General features: G+C 35.8%; 2 protein-coding genes across 2 annotated transcripts in view; one reads left to right on the top strand and one right to left on the bottom strand.

Moving 5' to 3' along the window:
- The first annotated feature begins 99 nt into the window (after window positions 1–99).
- LOC106882939 (MMS19 nucleotide excision repair protein homolog) lies at window positions 100–18,660 on the top strand. Its single transcript, XM_014933783.2, has 21 exons — window positions 100–244; window positions 493–554; window positions 1,694–1,855; window positions 3,581–3,664; window positions 3,987–4,073; window positions 4,647–4,695; window positions 6,173–6,321; window positions 6,670–6,748; window positions 6,960–7,167; window positions 8,105–8,202; window positions 8,728–8,871; window positions 9,721–9,973; window positions 10,320–10,425; window positions 11,384–11,452; window positions 12,168–12,294; window positions 12,594–12,766; window positions 13,887–14,073; window positions 14,524–14,606; window positions 15,748–15,915; window positions 16,562–16,722; window positions 18,469–18,660. Exons 1-21 carry the CDS (start codon window positions 130–132, stop codon window positions 18,494–18,496), a joined length of 2,592 nt encoding a protein of 863 aa, XP_014789269.1. The 5' UTR covers window positions 100–129; the 3' UTR covers window positions 18,497–18,660.
- A 1,387-nt stretch (window positions 18,661–20,047) lies between these two features.
- LOC106882941 (probable phosphoglycerate mutase) overlaps window positions 20,048–20,856 on the bottom strand; it is an 8,092-nt gene continuing 7,283 nt past the window's right edge. The window contains exon 6 of the mRNA XM_014933786.2: window positions 20,048–20,366. Within this exon, the coding sequence (XP_014789272.1) occupies window positions 20,245–20,366 (122 nt within the window). The 3' untranslated portion in view covers window positions 20,048–20,244. The remainder of the gene's footprint in view (window positions 20,367–20,856) is intronic.

Raw genomic sequence — 20,856 nt, 5'->3', positions numbered from 1 at the left:
GGTTAAAAACAAAAACACCTTGCATGGAAAAAGTCAAAGGCCAGCTATTCTTACTTTCTGTTCCTCTTTCCACATGGAAGATGTTCTATCATAGTTTTTTTTTTTTTTTTGACAACAGAATTAAGGAAAATGGAAGGTGATTTTGTGTGTGGTTTTATCCAAGCAATGGACGGTGAGAAAGACCCACGTAATCTTCAACTAGCCTTTCAATGTGCAGAAATAATTATCAAACAGCTTTCGCTAGGTAAGTGATAATCTTATATTCAGCAAATCTTCTGATAAATAAAAGCAGAATAAATACGAAATATTTCACTCTGTTGATTCTAACCTACCCCACACCCTACTCTTACCTCTATGATACACACCTGTTTTTAAGTTAATCTAAATTAAAATGTTCCATCAAAATTTTATGTTAATTTATGTTCCAGACAATTCCTCCCTAAAATTCTTTCATTTTCCCCTCACACCTCTCCTCTTTGCATTGTTTTGTAGGTCTCTTTGTTGAAGAAATGTTTGAAATTACTGCCTGTTATTTTCCTATAGACTTTCAACCTGTAAGTATCTCTAATAGCCACTAATGATTGAATTTTGTGCATCTTTAAAATGATTTTGCACGTAATAACGCTGTTCCTTTTTTTTTTTTTTTGCTTTTCTTGTTTTAAGCAGGAACATTTTATTGTTATTCCTACCATTTTATTTATTTGCCATTGTTTCCTAGAATTATCCGCAAGTGAGTAACCACTCCCCACTTCCATTTCAGAATTCACCATTCTTAACTGCTGCTACCTTTTAGACAATTCCTTTATAATTTAAAGAATATTTTTGAGGAATATTTTCTCTGAAATCATTTTTATATCTTCATTTATTTTCACTGGTGCAGAAACTGTTTAACAATGAACCATTGCTTAAAAATGCTTTAATAAGAATATGTATTGAATATTAAAAAAAAAAATTAAGATATGGTAGTCCTAAAATTAAATTAGTATAAATTATAGGTGTGGCTGAGTGGTTAAGACACTTGCTTCTCAACCACGTGGTTTTTTGGCACAGTAATGCACCCATTCCAGCATTCGGTCTTTAGAAGAAGAGAAGCTGGTAAAAAAAAAAACTAAAAAAAAAAAAAAACTAAGCTAAATTTGTAATCTGCAATTCAGGTTCCACGTGTGTCCTTGCCTGTAGTCCTGAATGTTGGGCAATGATCTCAAGAATTTGATTGCAAATTCAAGTGGCCTAAATTTGAAATGGAGTTCCTGTGAAGGATTTCTGTAGAAATGTTACTTAATGGGGGTGGATAGCTCAGAGATCAGGGTGTCTCTCCAGGTTGAGCCACTGCTTCTCTGCATTGTGAGCTCACAACTCTTGTACTATAGACATGTGATTAGAATGTAGCCAATTGGCAAGTGACATAGGGGTAGACCAAGAATGAGATGGTTGGATAATATCCATAATCTTAGTCAGTTACATTTGGGAACCCAGCTGGAAAGTGTAATGACCATTGTCATTACACGGTACCCTATGGTGGAGGTGCCAGAGGTCTCTAACCTCAACAATCCTTCTAGAAATATTAACTAGTGAAAATGGATGGGTTGATAATTCAGTTTGTATCATATTCTCATCCCACTGTTAAAATATTTTGGTCCCTGTAGAATATTTCTATTTTTGTCAATTTACATTTAATTTCTGTTGTTTTTAGCCTGCAGATAATCCGCATGGTATTGAAAAGGAAGATTTAGTCCTCAGTCTTCGCAGATGTTTAACTGCAACTCCTCGTTTTGCTGAATTTGTACTGCCACTCCTTTTTGACAAATTATCTTCAGATGTCCCAGACTCTCGAATCGATGCCATGCAAACTTTGGTAAGTTTAAAAAAATTTGTTTTCCATTATTATTTTATTACTCCTACACATATAACCTTGTAACCTGTGCAAACATGAAACAATGGATGTTTAGCAGTATTTCGTTTATCTTTGCATTCTGAGTTCAAATTCCACTGAGGTTAACTTTGCATTTCATCCTTTTGGGGTCGAGAAATTAAGTACCAGTTGCATACTGGGGTTGATTTAATTGACTGTCCATTAATTCCCACATGTTTAGCAAGTCTTTATCCCCTACTTGGCAGTCCCAAGGGTGCTGGTGCCTCATAAAAAGCACCATGCTGATGCATGTAAAAGGCACCCAGTGCCACTCTGTGAAGTGGTTGGCATTAGGAAGGGCATCCAACTGTAGAAACAAGGCCAAAACAGACAACTGGAGCCTGGTGCCATTTTCTGGTTTACCAACATGGAAAACAGATATGAAATGATGATGATAATGATGATACACTGTTTAATTGTATTGATTAATTTTAAAAATAGCCCTATTATCATAAAGCAGGCACTTGGTGCATAGCATTTTTCTTTGTTTTTGTTGATGCTAAAATTATGATGGAAAGTTTTTAATTTAACCCTTTTGATACCACTCACCACCCAAAGCCACCTGGGTTCAACAATATCAACTTTCTGTTCTAAAGTGATCAAAATCCCATGTCGATTAATTTTCTAATTACTATCTCAATAATAAAGATATTAAAAAAATGTTTCACTAAATTCTTAATTATTTTCAAAAGCAATTGAAACAAAGGCAGTGTATTTCTTTAGAAATCTGATAACAAAAGGGTTGGATGTGAAGACTAAAAACATGTGAGCTTGTATGAGAAAGGTTAAACGTGGATAAAAACTATATTTTGATTTTTAAATGTATATTTCTAAATCAGCTACTAATTTTAATGGCAAAAATCAGTTGTTGACCTTTAGTAAAATAAAAGCTGTTAGAATTTGTCTGAAATCAATTCAAATCTATTGATCTCTAATAATTGTTTTGCTTCTATGTAGGGACAATGGCTAGGAAATAATATTAGTAATAATAATAATCCTTGCTACTATAGGCACAGAGCCTGAAATTTGTGGAGAGGGAGTAAGTCTATTACTCAGTACTTAACTGGTCCTTTTTTTTATTGACCCCTGAAAGGATGAAAGGCAAAGTCAACTTTGGTGGCATTTGAACCCAGAACATAAAGATGAATGAAACCTGCTAAGGATTTTGTTTGGTGTGCTAACGATTCTGCCAATTCACCATAATAATTATAATTTTCAAAGTGACACACAGTTACTGATCTAATAAGTAGAAAATAATAATGTTTCTATTTGATAATAATAATCCTTTCTACTAAAAGCACGTCTGAAATTTTGGAGGAGGGGATTAGTTGATTACATTGACCCCAGTGTTTCACTGGTACTTAATTTATCAACTCCGAAAGGATGAAAGGTAAAGCTGACCTCGGCAGAATTTAATCATAATAATAATAATAATAATAATAATGATAATAATACTTAAACTATTATTTGTTGCTGTTATTATTTCAATTACAAGTTTTTATCATTATCTAACTTGCGTAGCTTCTTTTGAAGTATTTCTGAGAGATCTTGCCTCAAGACTATTTAAAGATGTTTTTTTGTTAATTTCTTCTTGTGTAGCTTATCCCACCTAAACAGTTGCTATGTTTCACCCTATTTGACTTGTATTTTGTCTCTCTTTTCTTTCAGGCTGAGGTTTCCCCTGTGTATGGAGCTGAAGCTCTCAATAAATATTTATCATTAAACGTGCTCTTCTCCATATTCAGAAATGAGGTGAGACTTTTACTTTGTTTTCTATTTTGATGAGAAGGTACACGTGTCCAGGTTTGGCTTGGAAACAAGTAAGGGTTGGTCACAGGAAGAGGATCCAGCTGTAGAAAATCTGCCTCAGCAAACTCTATCTGACCCATGCAAGCTCAGAAAAGTGTACGTTAAAATGACAACAATGACAATGAGAACAATATCATCTATTATGTCAATATTGATCAAACATCAACCACAAAGCTATAAATTGATTGTAGATAATTTTAATAAGAGAGAAAGAGACTGTTTTGGCAATGGTGTTCTTGTAATGTTGTGTAATTTGTTCTTTCAGTTGATATCTGGCAGTAAAGAAGCTCAAGAGGCTGCTTTGAAGGCAACACAAAATATTACATCTACGTTGACTGACCAAATAATTGAGGTAAATTGTTCTGCTGTTTATGCTATTAGTTGCTCGCTTAGATTCTTATGAAGGTTTCAAGTCTGTCTGTCCCAGACTAGTGGTCATCTTCTGTCATATAAGTAGGTGTGTTCATTTTCTGTTTTTCCATGGGACACGGGGAAAATATTACCTTATTTGGAAATAGTTGAAGGCTGATGACAGAAAGAGCATCCAGCTGCAGAAAATCTTACTCAACAAATTCCATGCAGCCCATTCAAGCATGGAAAAGTGGACATTAAAACAATGATGATGATGGTGGTAGAAGAATCTAACACTACTCGTTACTCCTGTTCACTCAGCTGGCAAAAATCAGTCTTAAGACTCACAGAGTCCCTGGTCAGCATCAAGTTAACATGGCAGCATTAGTGAGTCTGTGATAAAGCCAAAAACTTTTGGCTAAAACATGTCCAGCAATGGTCAGCTCCATCCCTCTTTTGCCTTCTCTCTCTTAGACTTATTTCTACTTGTTTTTTTATCTATAAATCAGTACCATTCTATCACTTGTCATTTTAAATCTTATTTTTTGTTGGTTTTTTTTTTCAATAATTTCAGGATGACAGCGAGAGTCCTTTGAATTCCTTCTTGAATTATATTTTAAAAGGTAACTTTAAAAAAAAAAGAACTTTTTGTTTTCTTTTTATGAGAGAAAATTTTAAATGTCAAATTCTTGTATTTTTTACTTGTTTCAATCATGGAACTGTGGCTTTACTGGAGCACTGTCTTGTGTGTGTGTGGGGGGGTCTCCGTCAAATATATCAACTTCAGTATTTTTGGTGACCTTCTGAGTCACAGACATGCTAACAAACCAGCATTGGCTGCTAAGCATTGGGGGAAGTTGACAAGTTCTCTCTCACACACACACACACACACACACACACACAAAACACATCCATGTGTGTATGTTTGTTTGTATGCATGGTGTTAGGAAGGGCATCCAGCTGTAGAAATATTGCCAAATCAGACTGGAGTCTAGTGTAGCTCCCTAGCTGGCCAGCTCTGGTCAAACTGTCCAACCCATGCCAGCATGGACAATGGATGTTAAAAGTTGATGATGAGGATCTTCCACACGGTTTCCATCTATCAAATTCAATCACAAGCCATTGGGTGATCCTGGAGCTAGAGCAGAAGACGCTTGAAGTGTGGTTGGGAAGCAAACTTCTTACCACCCAGCCACCCTTGCATCTCAAATATTTTCGAGACTAAGCTGAAGATGTCATATCTTATCACCCCTCCACTTACATTCCTTCACCATGATCTCAGTTTTGAGACTTTGTCTTTATCAATGCTGGCTGCTGTGTAAATAAAATTGTTATGTCACCATAACATAATAAATGTAACTGGTGCCAGAACAACTGGACTAAAACTGATGTTTATTTGTTCTCTTTTAATGTCGTTGTTGTTTATTTGTATTTCAAGGCTGTAGGGGTTTAAATGTAACCTTTTAGCATTCAGATTACTCGGTCAAATGTAATGCTTATTTATTCTCATTGTTTCGAATTAACCATGCATTATCTCATAGCTTTGAGATTTCGATGATGTGACTGTATATGACATTGTAGGGTAGGTGTGAGAGGCCAAATCTGGCCAGTTTGAGCCAGTTTAAATGCTAAAGAGTTAAAGAATATAACTAGTGGCTGACCAATTGTTTCATGCCTGATAAGCAATATTTTGTTTTATTGATATATATATATATATATAGGTGTATATTCAACAAAGAATTAAGTAAAAGAAGGTAAAACAATATCGAGGTGTGTATTAAAATGCAACTTATCAAGTATGTGTTTGTAAATTAAAATGAACAGCAACATTCTGCTGCATGTTGCAACAATACAACGACTTGCATGGTTGGTCATGCATCCTCTGCACAACTTAGAAGCAGTGATGCATATAACAGTTTGTTATGGTGAATTCCAGATTAACATGTAAGGAGGGAAACAGATCTGGAAAGAAACCGAGTTTCAGAATTGATCAGTTCATCTGTTATTTTAGACTGTTTTGATTGTGTTTCTTTGTGTTTTTGCTGACCAAATATTCAGATTAAATAAATAAAGGATACATTAGAATGTTCTCCATTTCAGTTTGCCGATTAAATAGTCAACAGGAGGAACAGTTTGTTAATCACATGAAGCTTCTTCATAGTGCTGCTTCGGCATCAAAAGTTTCTGCAATTTATATTCTTCAACAAAAACTACCAGAGCTCTTGGAGATGAATGAGAAAGCATGTCAGGTAAGGAGACATAATTTCTAGGTTCTCATTAATTGTTTGCTTGTTCAGGATCTGCAGAATTTGAACTCCTGCCATTACTACTCTTTTGTTTTAACCTCCTCTTCCTCTCCCTTTCCTCCTCCTTTCCACTTCCTCCTCTCCCCTCCTCTCCACCTCGTAGTTGCAAAGTGACCTTCTTGACCATTTAATCATGCTGTGGTCACCTACTTATTTATGTACACACACACACACACATATGGAAAATGAATTTTCTCTATCACAACATGTCATTGCACAATTAAATAGAGTGATGTTCCACAATTATTGATTCATTCACTGTTAATCTTCTGTATTTCTTATATTCAACAGTCAAACTGGAAAGTTCTTATTCTGAGGTGTATATATGGGTTTTTAGAAGCTACCAAATCTTTACCAGATTTGAAGAATGGTGAGTAGACTTCTTTTTTATTGTAAAATTGATCCCTAACCTCAACTGTGATTCTAGTTACATAGAAAAGAAACAAAAAACCACACTCTCTGAAACATCGGATATTTCTTGTTCTCTTTCTGTCACTTGTTGCATATATTTCACTCCTTCTATTGGAAGCTGATTAATATCATTGTTCTCTTTTTTTTCTTTCTCTTTCTAATTTCTACAGAAGAAAATCCTGTCTCTCAGCATCTCAACAAAATATTTGCCATGTTCACAACTTGTTTAAGTAACTCGAGTGTCTCACTTTGTTTGATTAGTGTTAAGTGTCTTGCTTTGCTGTTGGATTATCACGATATCCTCGACCCTGATAAAAAGGCGTTAATTATGCAACACATTCTCATAGTTATGAGTAAAACAAAAGATGAAATTCTAAGGTAAGTATTGGATTTAATCCATTCATTATCTCTACCTACCTGAGATTGACCTCTTGTTCTACAATACAAAATATCTCATTCTATGGTGTTCATATTTAAATGAAACCCTGCCATCCTTGTTTTTAGAGGAGATTTTTGTTAGGTTATGTTCAAAATATTTGTTTCACCCTTTGCTTATCCAAAGCATTTTCATAAGTTTGTCCTCAATGTCCAGGCTTGTTTCAAGGCTTTTAGTCAGCCTTTGGTTCATATGGTCTGAGTAACATAAAGCTTTCCTTTCATGAGTCTCAAGTTCCTCTGGTGGTTGAAAAAAATTGGGAATGTATATCATATATGATGCATGGATGCCAAGGAAATATATCTTGTGTATCACATGTGATGGACAGGACAGGCAAAGGGCTCATGGTTCTTAGGGAGCAGTTGATTTATATCATTTGCAATACTCGGTTCGTACTTTATTTTATCAATCCTAAAATGATGAAAAGCAAAGCCAACCTCAGTAGGATTTGAACTCACTACACAAAGGTCATAATTAAATACCACAAGGTATTGTGTTAATGCTCTAACAATTCTGTCAATCAATTATTAGCTTGATAATGAAGTACTTGGTTATTTAGATAAATTCCTGAAAGTTTTGATCATTCTGAAACTGCTGTAGGACTGCAGCCCTAGAAACCAGAGTAGAGCAGATGGTAGAGCTTTGTGCTGTCCTCTGCCTAGCCGGCTCCTCTCGAACCATGCAACCCATTCCAGCATAGCAACAGGGATGTTAAATGAGGATGATAAGATCTGTCCCTTTGTAAGAAGTCAACAAGTGTTGCCCTAATGAAAAATCAATTTATTTAATTATTTATTCAAACTGTAAACATTAATGTTCTCTTTTTTTTCTTTCTTTCTTTCTTTATCTTTTTTTTTCTCCTTCAAATTCTGTTGGCAGATCTCAGTGTATTTCTACATTATCTGAAGCATCAGTCAAATACCCAGAAATCATACAACAGAATGTTCTGCCAGCATTGTTTCAAATCTTAAAGAATGGTTAGTAGTATTCTTTACTTATGTGTTTGTGCCCCTTCTCCTACTTATTGACCAGTGTTGGTTTGTTTAGATCACCACAGACTTAGCAATTCAGCAAGATACACTGATAGAATCAGTATGAAGTTTAAAAAATAAGTAGTGGTGTTGATTTGTTCAAGCGAAACCCTTCAAAGAGGTGCTCCAGCATGACTGCATTCCAGTGCCGCATGCAAATAAAAGATAAAATATACCAGTGTTTGAAGAAGGAAGGGACACAATGGACAGCATAGTCCTTGACACACTGTTTGCAATGGTCAGACTCTTTCAGAGTTTACTTGGCACTAAATTGCAACAGGCACAATTTCCCCTTCAATTTTGGTAGATTTTTCTTGGTTTGGAATTGTAGATCAAGAAAGATTTATTCCATACAGATTATATGTAAAGAGATCAGTTGTGGTGCTTTGCTTTTGGTATTTTCTTCATCTCTCAATTTTTTTGTATTTTGTTTTCCTTTAGTTATCTACATTTCTGTTAGTTTGATTTCAGGAACCAGAGACAACATATCGAACCAAAGCCATCAAATAAACATAAACAGTGCCCTAGAAATATTTTCTTCAATTTGTATGCAACCTTCACTCACAAAAGCTGTCTTACCAGAAATTTGGATTTGGTTAGAGAATTTAGTTAAAGGTAATGGAATCCACTTTAATACCTTTAATAGTGTAATTTGCATTATTAATCACCTTCACACACAAGTATTTCACAATAGTGCTGACTTTAACCTTTTCATTATCATATTTCTGTTGAAACATGTGGCTTTTGTTTCGGTTAATTTTGAAAATAATGGAAAATTTAGGAAAATGTAAAAAGCATTATCTGAATGTGATTGATGCCAGGGCCACCTGACAGGCTCCCGTGCCAGTGTCACGAAAAAAGTACTATCCGAATGTGATCGATGCCAAGCCCGTCTGACTGGCCCCTATGCCGGTGGCATGTAAAAAGCACCCACTACACTCTCAGAGTGGTTGGCATTAGGAAGGGCATCCAGCTGTAGAAACATTGCCAGATCACATTGGAGCCTGGTGCAGCTGCTGGCTCTCCAGACCTCAGTCAAACCGTCCAACCCATGCCAGCATGGAAAACGGATGTTAAACGATGATAATGATAAACTTTGTCATTATTAAGCTGATTAAGCTGGTGTTTGGAACATAATACGAACTTTTGATGGAAAGTTGTAATTAAGATCACGATAAAACAAAGAAGAATTTGTCTAATAGAACCATGGGCAGTTTCAGGGTGGGTTGGCAGCAGAAAGGTTAATTATCTGATAATGAAGCATAGTTGATTTATGTTTCTTTTGATTTTCTGTGACTCTTGACTGGGTGAACTGATGATGCTTATCTGCCAAGATGCCTGGTTAGGGAGTAGAGACATAAAACATTGAAAGAAACTAAGGGGCAAGAAGTGTGTTTTTGCTGCCCTTTTTTTAGACTTTGTTTGCTGAAATGCCATCTAAAGAAAGCTCTGTTGTGTTTGTAGGCGATCCCAATAGAACGTCTGATGTCAGTAAATTATTTCACGAAGGAATGGAATCGTTACTCAAAATTACAATCATCAACTGTTCTGACCACCCGTTTATGTGTCCGGAGTATTTTTATTCATGGTTGCTGCCTCAATTATTAAAGTTAAACATTTGTCATCTTGTCGAAAGTGAAGTCTCGTCCACCACAAACTCAATCACAGACTGCACAAGCTCTATCTTGAGGGAAATTTCAACAAGGCTTGACAAAAGGTAAAAGAAAAGTTTTATTTTCAATTTAATAAAATTTCTCAGAAAGTCTGACCTTTGCTGCCAGCAGTTGTGTTCCTCGGCATATGTCATACACGTACCCTTTGATTATAATGTTGACATTTTAATGGATATCATTATGAAGCCATCAGGAAAAAATATTGGTGAAGCAAGTGAGTGTTGGCATCTGGCTGTAGAAAAATCTGCCTTAACAAATTCTGTTTGACCTCTGCAAGTATGGAAAAGTTCATGTTGAATGGAGATAAATGATGATGTATTTAAAGCAATGTTTTAACCAGTTCTGCCTATTCACCTATTTTTAATTGTTTACGGTGTGTTTTTCTTATAGGAAAGGAGAAGAATTATCGGAACAAATGATACGGCTTTTCCTTCACCAAGATCTTAGTGTATTTGACATTTCTGCTTCTTTGAACATGAAATTTTGTCCATTAAAGGTATAGTAAACCTTTTGTTGTTGATTAAACCTAAGATTAACATAATCAGGCTGACCTATGATTTGTGGCTTTTGATCTGTTTGTGTTTAACCCTTTCATTACCAACCCGGCTGAAACCGGTTCTGGCTCTGAGTCTTGTTTGCATAAGTTTTGAATTAAAATCTTCCACCAAACCTTAGTCACAATTTATGTTCCTAACTTTGCTGATTCTCACTTCTGCTAGAGTAGACACATGTCATAAAGAATGAGTTTCATCATTTAGATGTTGAATTATGATTAGTCAGTATAGTTACCTACACCTAAATGCCTGGTAGTTTAACATTGGGAACTGACTGATAATATTTGCAATTAATTCATTTAGATGCTTTGTATTAAACTAAAATTTAAAAGTAGAATATTGGGAGTTAAAAATTGCAAAAGTAGTGTTGGTTTGTCTCTAGTCAGCCTTGATAAAGCAGACCTTATGAGTAAAGATAGTCCAGCCATGCCCATCCTTTCTGTTTGAATATCTTTGACTGCATTGTCCAATGTGTCATTCATGTTTTGTAAAACACTCAAGTGTAGTTTTGTGAGAATTTAGTTACTATTTCTAGCTGGTCAGGTGACCTTTTGCAGGCTCTTTAATTGACTTGTAAATTGGTTAGCAGAACTTATCAGGTATTTTAATCTCTCTTTTTTTTTTTTTACTATATTTATCCTGAAATAGATTAATGTTTCAATTAATTTAGAAAATAATGAAGAATTTAATGAAATAGCAGTTATTATTAAGCTGATTTTTGAGACATAAAATTGATATTTTGTTGGAAAGTTTTTATTTAAAACACAATATTTGTATTTCAAACCATAAATGGTCTTAGTTGGGATCAAAAGGGTTAACATGTTTTTTTCTTCTTGATTACAGAAACTCATTTTATTTCTATTTTAGAACTTCATTGATTATATTTTTCATGTCTTTCAGCCAACATCTGTCAAACAAACACGACTGATAGGATTTTTAATGGCTGTCATATGCAGTCTTCTTCCTGAGGTAAGTGGCATCTAGTTTTTTTTTTACACTTTATCAAGACATTTTTCTTTTATGGTAGTGGAATTTTAATTCCCCACTCGAATGAAGTTTGGCAATAGAAGCAGCAGTATTTTTATTGTTTTAATAAAAAAAAAGTTGATTCAACTATTTTTAGTCAAATTTTATTTCTTCAGAGTTTTTGTTTCAGACATTCTTTAATAATAAAACAAACGATTGTAATATTTACAGGTGTAGACATGGCTATGTGGTGAAGAGGTTTGCTTCCCAGCCACATGGTTTTGAGTTCAGTCCCACCGCATGGTGACACATTGAGCAAGTGTCTTCTACTCTAGCCCTGGTCCGACCAAAGCCTTCTGACTTTAATTACAGGTTAGGGTTAGGGTCATCATATGTACACATTGCATCGTAAATGCAATGTGTACATATGATGAGGCTCTTGTTTGCAGCTATCATGTGAAACCGAGTCAAGGAGACCCAAGCATTTCCACCTGCACATATATACATAGTGAGGAATTTCAGTTTTTGCCTATCAAGTCCACTCATGAAGCTTTGGTCAGCTTGAGGCTAGACAAAAAGAAACTTGCTCAGTGTGCTGTGGAGTGGGGGTTGAACCATGTGGCTGGAAAGTAAACTAATGTGTGTGTGTGTGTGTGTGAATGGAAAGAACCATCCCAAAATGTATCTGATGTGATTTTTTGATTTGTTTCATTTTCAGGTTTCCATTGATGACTTGCAACAGTTGCTCGAGCAACTTGCTGGCCTTGCATTACAAAGCAAAGATCAAATAACACGAACAGCAGCAGCCAAATGTTTTGCCGGCCTTATCAACAAACACGGACAGAGTAAGTGTTTTTCCTTATGTAATATGATGGAACTTCAGATGCTGGAAACACTGTCCCCACCATCTGCAACTCCTTCCCAGCTGTTCCTGCCTGTCCTTATATAATGTTGGGTTGTCATGCATCTCCTCTGTAGCAAGACACTTGTGCTTGTCCCCTTATCATGCTTTAGCCTCTCACCACCTAGCCTAATGCCCCTTCTCTAGAGTTCCTTCAGCTGAGCTTCCATCCTTTGTTATGTTTCCACCTGCAAAAAAAAGAGTTTAATTGCTTAAAAATATGTTTTTATTTTTTTGTTCCAGCTTCTCCTGGCAAAGAATGTTTAGATCGTTTACAAGAGCAACTTAAAGATAAATTAATGAATAAAAATAACTCTTCAGGTGATCTTCGAGCGAAAGCTTTACATTTGTGGCTCTGGATTACTAAAGCTCTCCTTATCTCTGCTCATTCTGAAGCTAACAACTTTGTTGGACTGGTAAGCTTACATTTTATTTCTTTAACTGTCACGTTGATTTTTTTTATAGCATCCATCCAAAATGAAGGTTATGTTACTGTACATATTTATGACTCAGGAAATCTCTGACTTTTTATTGATGTACCTGAAGAGACCCAGAGCAGGTTGAAACGTGTGTTGTATGCAATAAAGTCTATTACACATTCCATCTCCTATTTTATTTAATACTGTTACCCCAACTGCTACTGCAAAGTTCCTGCAGTAAATCTACGGATAACAACAGGGAATCGAAACTGTGCCGGTGCTTTACTCATCATCTATTTATACATATTGTACAATTTCTCCATTATATATATATATATATATATATATATATATATATATATATACATATATATATATACATAGAGGTGTTCATAATAAACAAACAACACAGCAATTCTCTAAGAGTATGGAAAAGCATTTAGCCGTTTACTTTTTCAAAATAACTTTCAAATGAAGTCCAGGCTGACAGCTCTAAGCAGTGATGAGTGTAAATACAAACTTCAAGCATATTTGAACTGGTAACTGCTTAGCGCTGTCTCCCTGTATTTTATTTATGGCGAGCTCCTGGATAGTGCAACCAACCATTGAATGATGACAGGAATATCATAAGAGGGATCTGAGTTTTGTGTCATTTTGCAGCATCTGCCTTTCAAGTCTCTTTTGCTGAAGAGGAGATAACCACTCTGAGATGCAGGCATTCAATAATCTGTTTGTGGGGTGCTGTAAACTGACTTGCAAGGGCTGGACCTTGTGGTTGAAATTATGTCCGAGCTATTAATCAGACAGACACACCACTATCTCCAACTCAGTATCAACTTTGGTTTCCTTTTTGCCATTGTCCCCTTCTGTGAGCAGCACTCAACATCGTATTCATTGGCATAAAACATACACTCCAGTTTCAGCATATTCAGGAAATAAGTGTGTCAAAGACAAAATTAGCTTATGGGAGGTTCAACTTAGCATAGAAGACCGAGGATGATTTTTTTTCTTTTTTTGGGAGTTTTTGTTTTTTAACTTTTTTGAATACCAGTACTTCTTGTATAGCATCAAATCTGGTCTGTTTCCTGATCTCTTCCTATTTTACTTCTAACTTTAGGTATTTAATCTATTGAGTGATGAAGAGCTGGGAGAAGCGGCAGCGGAAGGGATGTTTCTCATTCTCTCTGAATATAAAGATGTTTTAAGCCAACCCCAACATGCAAAGATCCGTATTATGTACAAGCAAAGGCTTTTTGTTGAAAATGTACAGCATCTGTCAAAATCATTCCATGAAGTAAAATCCGGTAAGTATCTCTATGCCTCTGCAAGGATTTTCCAAATAATTAGGGCTTCTTTGGAGACGAAGCTTAGCTCCATAAATTCTTCAGCCTCTTTGGCTCATTGCTGGAAAATCACTCTTCAGGCAGGGATCCATTATCATTGATTTAATGTCTGCAAAAATGTATTTGGCCATGAGGAAATATTAACCTTGTTTGGAAATGTAAAAGTTGGCTACAAAAATGGCATCTGGCCATAGAAGATCTTCCTCAGTGATTTCCACCTGACCCATGCCAGCTTAGAAAAGTGGACGTTAAAACATATTTGGAAATTGTATCTCTTGTAAAAAATATAAAAATATTGTATGATTAGGTCTAAAAACATAATGTCTGGTACTTAACAACAAAGGATTGTAACTTGTGTGAAATGGCAAAGTCCACTAAATGTTTTCTTTTTTTTCTTTTTCCATATTTCAGAGTTAAAGAAGAATTATCTGATAGCCGTGTCACATTTATTAACGTTTCTACCACATCAAGTTCTTGTCTCCAAACTCCCACCTGTAAGTATTGCATTTCATTCAGGGTGGGTGAGCACAAGAGCGAATCTCTTTGCATGGTCACAACACAATCTGCTAGAAATAACAGCCAAATCACATCCTATCATTATAAATAAGGAAAGGACACATGAGAATGTTTTCTATATACCTCTAAAATCTCTGGATGGTTGTGACGGTTGACCCAAGGCTAAACAACACCCGAAATGTACTTTGGGTTCACTGCAATTGCTCAGTATTGAATAAATTCGTTCATACAGTTGTTAATTCATTAAGTAGCTGTTAATTAGTGCTCAAATCTATCTTATGAGAGCAAAACTGCTTTTGATGTCTTTGTGTAGCAGCTTAGGCCAACAAAAACCTTGTGAGCTAATTTGGTAGATGGAAATTGAAGGAATCCCATTGTGTGTGTGTGTAACACATATGCACACACACACACACATATATATATAAATATAAATACACACACACACACACACACACTTACATGTTCCCCTGTCCCCTTGTCTTCTGGCCATGGAGGAAATATTAACATGGAACTAGGTGAAGGTTGGGTGACAGGGAGCACTTCTGGCTGTAGAAAATCTGCTCCAGTGAATTCTGTCCAACCCATGCTAGCATGGATAAGTGGATGTTATAGCAATGACAAAATGATGATGATGAAGCTTGTATAGCCTCTGCTTGGCTCTGAGCTCATCTGTGACCAACGCCATTCAAACCATGAGTCTGCATTTGTCTTCTTCTCACCCATGACCTCTCATCACCTGACACAAAGCCACCAGACTTTTACAAGAAATGAAATAAATACCGGGGTCAATTCGTTTGACTAAAACCGTTCAAAGCAGTGCCCCAGCATGGCCGCAGACCAATGACCTAAACAAGTAAAAGATAAAAAGTAGCAAATACAGGTAATGCAGTCAAGATTTACCTGTGAAAGAGGCATTGGTGGACCTATTAATAAACTTGTTGTAGTATATCATCTTGTAGCAGCTTCTGAGTCTTGCTCTAATTGAAACAATGGTGTGATCCGTGTGTTAGTTGCTCGTATTGTAAACATTTAAATGTTTTCCGACCTCAATCAATAATATTTGATTCTTCCCTTTTAGTATTATTACTTTTCTCTCTCTCTTATTTTTTCTCTTGCCAGTTGGTACCAATGTTGGTGTTAGCTCTGATGTTTGACGACAACAAACTCCAAATGTCCACAATGGCAACTATGAAGACCGTACTGGATGAAAGCCCAAATCTTCTAGCGCAGCATGTTAATCTGGTTGTACCCAAGTTAATCAAACTCTCTGAAACAAATGCTTCAATGGTAACTTGCCTTTTTTTTTGTTTTTTATTTATATTTATTAAAAAAAAATGTTGTGTCAGTCAAACTGTCCAACCCATGCCAGCATGGAAAATGGACGTTAAACGATGATGATAATGATGAGGTAGCTATTTATCTTATCTTCTTTTTTTATTTCAACCTTAAAAAATAATATGATACTTAAAAATGACAATGAACTTATTGTATACAGTGCTGCTCAGGTGCTGTACTACAACCCATTAGAAAAAGTAGCTAAGAGTGCCTGAACAGTATATAGGATAAAAAAGGGGGTGGGGGTATCAGGTGTGTTGTTGGTGAATTTTGGGAAGCATGGAAGTTTTGAAAGGTGTAGTGTCCTGATGGTTAACAACTGATGCTGGTAGTTTATTCCATGCTTCAGCAATTCTGAGCATGAAAAAAATATATATTAGCTTTTCTCATTTTATCAGAAATATTTTTTTTAAATCATGTGTTATTAAAATCTATTTTTTTTTTTTTTATATTCTTCAAAAGTGTACAGTTTCAGAAGTCGTTATCTGAGAGTATTTTTCTTCTTTTTTTCTTCTTATTGATAATTAAAATAACCAAACAAATAAATAAAGAGATGTAACTCTGTAATAATTTTTGTTTGTTTTTATGTTTGCTGCAGAAAGTACGCATTGCTTCGCTTGAGTGTTTAGAGAATTTGACACAACTACCGACAACCACTCTACTGCCATACCGAAGAGAAGTAATTCGAGCACTTGGTCCCGTTTTAGACGATAAGAAACGCTTAGTAAGGAAACAAGCTGTCAAAGCGAGAGGAGAATGGTAAAGTTCACCTCAACATTTATATTATTTAATGGTGCTGAAGACTATTTCTTCACATGTTGCTTCCTGTCTGGTTTAGTGGCGGATAAATCTTGCTTTTATATCTAATCTAACATATAAACAGAATAATTTACGAGCGTGGCAATTAGATTTTTTTAACATTTTTATAGGGAAAAAAGAAAGAAAAAAACACTAAAATTATAAACGATGAAATTATTGTGAAAAAGAAACTGATAATTACCTCATCAAGGAAACAAAGAAAACGAAAAGAAAAAGGAGAGGGGTGGCTTATGTCCCAGAGCAAATGGTATGTTTAGTCGCACCTTGTGAACGTGATTGCAAAGGTGTTGCCATGGAGAATGGCCAAGATGTAGCAGTTTGGAAGCTAGAAGATTAATTAATTCAGTTTCACATTAACAATCACAGTTTGTCGCAGAAGTAAATCTTTATCTTGTAAATGGCATAATTCCTTAAGATTCGAAGCTGGTTGCCTGAACGTGAAACTTTTATAAATGATAATGTCAGAATGCATTCCAACATTTTTCAGTTTGTAGCAAAGCTGTGGCTCAGATTCTTAATATGTCGAAACCTTATAAGTGTGGGAAGCAGTTGGCAGTTCTGTTACTGAAGAATTTATCTGTGGTAAAATTTTGATGGCAGAAGTACTTAACAGAAATAGTTTTATGAAGATATCAACTAGAGTTGCTGTTAGTGAATTAGGCTGCCTTGCTACAGAATACCACTTGCTGTTCTTTGTGGAGAATCAAGATTAAGATTGACAGTGCAGCTACACTATTAAATGATGTGGTATTTAGCTGTGACGATTGTTGATGTGATTTTAGTTTAGCCAATCAATTAAACAAAGCCAACGAGTAATTTCTTTAATCTTTTCTCATCCAACCATACTTTATAATCTATCTTCTTTGATCTTCTACTTGTTTCAGTGGCCATGCTGGGGCACCACCATCATGGGTTTTAGTCAACCAGATTGAACCCAATACTTATTCTATCAGTCTCAATTGCCGAATTGCTAAGTGATGTGGATGTAAAAAAACCGACACTGGGTGTCAAGCAGTGATGACGGGTTTAGAGTGGACACAGAAACACACATGATGGGCTTCCATGCAATTTCCATTCTACCAAATGTCTCTTGTAAGGCATAAATCAGCCTGGGGCTATAGTAGAAGAAACTCACTCAAGGTGCTTTTTGTTGGGACTGAACCTAACTTGTTGGTGTACAGTGGATGTACCAGAACTGGCCAACTACTTACCAACCTTCTGAACGGTCAAACCACCTATGATCTGACCAAACTACTTCCTATCTATTCCTCTATCATAAATACCTTCCACTGTCTGCACTTGATATACTTTTACTACTGCTCCTGGTCCGTTTGTGTTTATGTCTGTACCAGAATTGCAGGCAATATTTTGGTAATTGTAAAGCAGCGAGCTGGCAGAATCGTTAGCACACCGGGCGAAATGCTTGTCTTGCGAGTTACTTGGTGACTTTACTGGTTGCAGTGCCACATAGAAAAAAGAAATCAACCACTACACTGTGTAAAGTAATTTGTTTTTAAGAACGGCATCCAGTCAAAGAGACCCCCACCAAAGTAGACATTGGTGCTTGATACAGTCCTCTGGTATGCTAGTTCTGGGTGAACCATTAAACCCCAGCATGGCAAACATTAAATTATGATGATGATTAGCTGTGGATCTTAGAGTAAATTCTCTTTTCTCTCCTTCCAGGTATCTTCTTGGTGCTCCAAGCAGCTGAGAACGATGAACATTACTTCCCACTCGTCAATGTTGAGATAGCATTCCAAAAAATTCTTCCTTAAAAAAAAATGGCCATCTGGAACAAAAAGCAGCTGTTCATTTGAAAGGCAATGAATTTTTTAAAAATCAGAAAATAAATTTCCACCCTTCTGCCAAATTTTATGAGAAGCCATTTATTATTATTTTGTAAATGCTTTTATGTTTTGTTTCTCTTTGACTGAGGGGTTTTTATTGAAGGTTTGCCTTATTTGCCTCGGATTAAAGAACTGTAAAATTGTTGGACTTGCACATTACAAATATTTCTATGATGGACATTTATTTTTGTATTCTACATTGATTTGGAAATCAAAGAATAAATGAAAAAAAATCCAAGAATACAAAATTTTTTTTGTCCCCTCTTGTTTTAGTATTAATGTAAAATGTGGGTGTGCATCACATCTCTATTGATATGCTATTTTATGTGTGTTTTTCTGGCAAGAAACTCGATGTAATGGATAAACAGTTGATTTTAACAATTATATTCCAAGTATTATATCCATACAGATGACTGTGTGTGTGTGTACGCACACTCTTTTTCTGGTTTTAGTTTTCAGAGCTGCCTTCAAGGGTCTAAATTGATCATATTAACTCTTAGTACTTACTTCTGTCTGGTCTGTATTTTATTGTCCCCTGTTTGTTGAACCTCAAAGTTCCATGACAAAGAAACTCATTTAAATGCTGATGTATTCATATAAGGGGATGGGTTTATGCTTATATATATGTATTCACATCATTGTGTTCAAGAAGTTTTAGTTAAATGAACCAAGCCCAGTATTCAGGTCTCTTTAAAGCCTGGTGCCTGTTCTTTCAGTCTGTTTTGCTGAATGGAAGTGGGGAACACACACATATTTATACATATGATGGGCTTCTTTCTCCCAAATCCTCTCATTAATGGTTTAGTTGGCCCCAAGCTATTGGAGGAGACACTTGCCCAAGGTGACCCACAATGGGTTTGAACCCGAAACCATGTGGTTGGGAAGCAAACTTCTTACCACACGACCATGCCTGCGCCTATATATACACTTGAGATTTCTTCAGTTTCTGTCTACCAATTCCACTGACAAGATACTTGTGAGAATATAAGATAATGTGCTAGCTGACAGTGATCACACAGTGGATTTGAACCTCTAACCCGGAGGTTCTATGGCAAACTTCTTAACCACACAGCCATACCTGTATCTTTCTCTAGATTCTAACCTTCCAAACATCTTACATGTAAGAGAAAGTAAAAAAAAAAGCAACCCCAATGCATCAAACTGTTTGGCAGCATTTCTTCTGGCTCTTGATGTTCTGAGTTCAAATCCTGCTAAGGTTGTCATTACTCTTTCATCCCTTTGGGGTTGATAATGTACCAGACTTGATGTAATCGACTGGTTTCCTCCCCTCAAAATTAAGGACCAGCGTCCCCATTCAGTGGGTACCTTGTGATTTAGGTCACTTGTACGCCATTGGAACCAGGTGACCAAGGTCTGAGTTGTAGACCCAAGAAAACAGGAATAAAAAAAGAAGCTGGAAGTGTAAGGTATAATTTATTCTCCATAAATATAGAAAAACAATGAAATAAATAAAATACGGCAACTGGTCATTCTTTTCATAATGACCATTTAATTAAAAACTTAAATGATTAGAGAAGTTACATAATCAAGGAAAACGGCTGTTTTCTTTTTTTTATGAAGAAAAAAGGTTTTGTGTTAAAGTGTTCAGCTTCTACTTAGCCTTGCCTTGAGAAGCGACCTTATCAATAGCAGCTTTCACAGCAGCTTCGTCAGCCATGTAGTAGTGCTTGATGGGGTTCATGTCTTTGTCCAGTTCATACACAAGTGGAATACCTGAAATAAAGAGGAAAAAAATGTTTAACGAATGAGATAATTCTCAGAAATGGTTAAACCCTTTAACATTTAAACTGGCCATGTCTGGTCTGAATATCCCACCTTTTTTTATGTTCAAACTGACCAGGCTTGGCCTCTCACACCTACCCTACAATGTCATTCTAAAAATAAATGACAACATCAATGGAATATCGATGCTATGAGAAAATGCACGATTAATTGAAAACTGAATCAATAAAGCATAACATTCGACAGGATAATCTGAATGCTATGAATGTTAGGAGATATACTTCCATCCAGATAATCCTTTCTACTAAAAGCACAGGGCTTGAAATTTTTTTTTTTCGGGGGGAGTTGGATTAGTTAATCTCTTATTTAATGACCAGTTGTTTCATCTGTGGAATTACATCTATCATTTTTGCATTTATAATAAAATGAATATATACAAAAAATATACAGTACTGTTTCTACTTCATGGATTCTCACCTAT

Source organism: Octopus bimaculoides, chromosome 18 (assembly GCF_001194135.2).
Source record: "Octopus bimaculoides isolate UCB-OBI-ISO-001 chromosome 18, ASM119413v2, whole genome shotgun sequence".
Taxonomy (NCBI): domain Eukaryota; kingdom Metazoa; phylum Mollusca; class Cephalopoda; order Octopoda; family Octopodidae; genus Octopus; species Octopus bimaculoides.
This window is presented reverse-complemented; position numbering and strand designations above follow the sequence as displayed.